The sequence below is a fragment of the Eucalyptus grandis genome, chromosome 5 (assembly GCF_016545825.1).
Source record: "Eucalyptus grandis isolate ANBG69807.140 chromosome 5, ASM1654582v1, whole genome shotgun sequence".
Taxonomy (NCBI): domain Eukaryota; kingdom Viridiplantae; phylum Streptophyta; class Magnoliopsida; order Myrtales; family Myrtaceae; genus Eucalyptus; species Eucalyptus grandis.
This window is the reverse complement of record NC_052616.1, coordinates 58,969,043-58,971,142: the sequence shown is the minus strand read 5'-3', so window position 1 is coordinate 58,971,142 and position 2,100 is coordinate 58,969,043. Positions and strand designations below refer to the sequence as shown.

The window sequence follows — 2,100 nt, the reverse complement described above, 5'->3', positions numbered from 1 at the left end:
ATTTGAGCTTCTTCCTCCAAGTCATCCTCCTACACAGTCAAAAGAAAAGGGACAAAAGTTAATCTAAAGATGGTCAAAAGGTTGTAGTTACAATAGAGTGGATCACATACATCTGCAGTACTTTTTCGCTTTTGCACCTCAACCTGTACAGCAGATCACAAACAAAGATGTAACTCCTATTTCTACCAAAGAAAAATTCATCTTCTTGTCGTGGAATATGCCTTGAGTTTCGCTCAACATGGCAATACTTAATAAGCATGGCTGTAATTGAGTTCACTTGGGGTAATACCCGTAAGCAATTTTGTAACATCCAGTACAGTAATTTCCATTGTAAAACATCAATCAAGGCTTATTTACAAGTGACTTGGCAATGATGAGCTTCCTAGGTGAAGGCTTGGTTTGAAGCACGACGCTTTCATGATTCTGATCTGGAAGTACAGAGACCATGAGAAGACCGGATAACCTGAAATAGCAGAAATCATTCTTTATTAAAATGTGTTTAACTAATTGAACACGGCACTTCATATTTGATGAGGAGATAGATTCACAACCTTATTCTGGTCAAGATCCCAGCATTTAACTCGTTTGTCATCACCAGCAGAGAACATATAAGTATGCTTACTACTCACTGCAAGGCCTGTAATTTGAATAAGGCATAATAGCATATTAAACTATATACAGACCTTAAGAAAACTAAGAGACTAATAACAGTTATCAGCATATCTTTCTAACATTCTACCCATGACAATACACTCAATTAAACTAGAGTTGAAGTTAAAATATGTGTTTGCAACAACAAATCACAATGGAAGTTTCAGCTCAGACCTATTAGCTGCCTTTTTGCTAGACTTGTAAACAGCACAAGCACTATACTATATGACGGTTCCTCTAGGCTATTTATGTTGCGACCGTGCATTATCTGTGCTTTCACAGGGGCCTCCGGTTCATTCATCCCAAGATGTTGAAAAGAGTTTGATGACCCCTATACAAGAAAATGACAAATATATTAATATTTATCTAAATAATATGATTAGATAAATGTCTTAAATAATCCCATATCAATAAAAAGTAAATTGTACCTGACTTAGAATTGTTCCATGAGATCTATTATTGTACTCCAACATCTATCCAAAAATAAGCTACTAATAGTAAATATTACAATTGTAACAAAAAGTTGAAATAATACTAACAAATAAAATGATTCATAATAAATACCTGAGTAGTGAATGGAGAAAATCCATTGAAATTGCTTGGCGGCATGATATATGATGATTGTGTCTACATTAAAAAAAAAATGACCCCTTTACCATAATGCAATTAAATTATCATAATGATTGTAACTTTTGAGAAAGTGTTTTCTACCATTATAAAGAGGCATAGTAACTTGAAAAATATACAAATTGATCGATCACCAACTAAACTCTATACATAGCTATTCAATACCTGATTAGGAAATTGGCAAAATCCGTTCATAATCCCGATGGCATGATGTATGGTGGTTGCTGCATCTATACAAATTTTTTTACCAAATTAGTAAAATGTAAATAAAAATGGAAAGCTAAGAGCAACATACCTGATTATGAAAATTCATGGTAGGACCACCAATGTTGCTGGGATAAATGATACTTTGAAACTGATTTTGATTACTCAAATAATTTGGAAAATGAGTTTCACTACGTGTTGCTTGAACAACCAACTCTACATTAGAAAGCAACAAAATGTTAATTAGCATCATGCAACATAAACAGAAAATTTTACTTATCATATTAACCAAAATAATATGTTACCTCGATTGTCTATTTGCATTGGGGGCATTCCTTTGATAGATTTTTTCTTCTTTTTCTCAGTTGAACTTTTTAGTCTTCCATAATTGATTCCTTTCATTTCCTTCGATGGGGGTCTAATATCGAAATATCGCACAAAGAAGCCTCATTATCTGTCACGCCCCGGACCCCGAGCGCGTGCCCATCCCTATCTGGTCGATAAAAATTTTGCGACTTCCCAGGACGAGTCGCTGACCCTTTCCATTTTATTGCACATGCGGAAGCGAAAAGAAATCCCCTGACAGTAATCATCTCGGGATAGAAAGGCAGGATAATA

At 34.8% G+C, this 2,100-nt stretch overlaps 1 protein-coding gene across 1 annotated transcript; it reads right to left on the bottom strand.

Moving 5' to 3' along the window:
• Positions 1-235: 235 nt before the first annotated feature.
• LOC104421813 lies at positions 236-1,895 on the bottom strand. Its single transcript, XM_039313183.1, has 8 exons — positions 1,788-1,895; positions 1,574-1,698; positions 1,444-1,508; positions 1,216-1,278; positions 1,080-1,124; positions 826-982; positions 552-637; positions 236-463 (listed from the first exon to the last, which is right to left on the bottom strand). The coding sequence occupies exons 3-8, from the start codon at positions 1,471-1,473 to the stop codon at positions 416-418; spliced, it is 429 nt and encodes a 142-aa protein (XP_039169117.1). The 5' UTR covers positions 1,474-1,508; positions 1,574-1,698; positions 1,788-1,895; the 3' UTR covers positions 236-415.
• Positions 1,896-2,100: the final 205 nt, after the last annotated feature.

Bases quoted from the DNA above. Each gene is read 5' to 3' on its own strand.
- LOC104421813 (XM_039313183.1), bottom strand. From the start codon at position 1,473: ATGAACGGATTTTGCCAATTTCCTAATCAG. The intron at 1,125-1,215 runs GTATTTATTATG...ATTTTTGGATAG, and splicing joins TTTCTCCATTCACTACTCAG to ATGTTGGAGTACAATAATAG. The intron at 464-551 runs GTTGTGAATCTA...CTGCTATTTCAG, and splicing joins GGGATCTTGACCAGAATAAG to GTTATCCGGTCTTCTCATGG.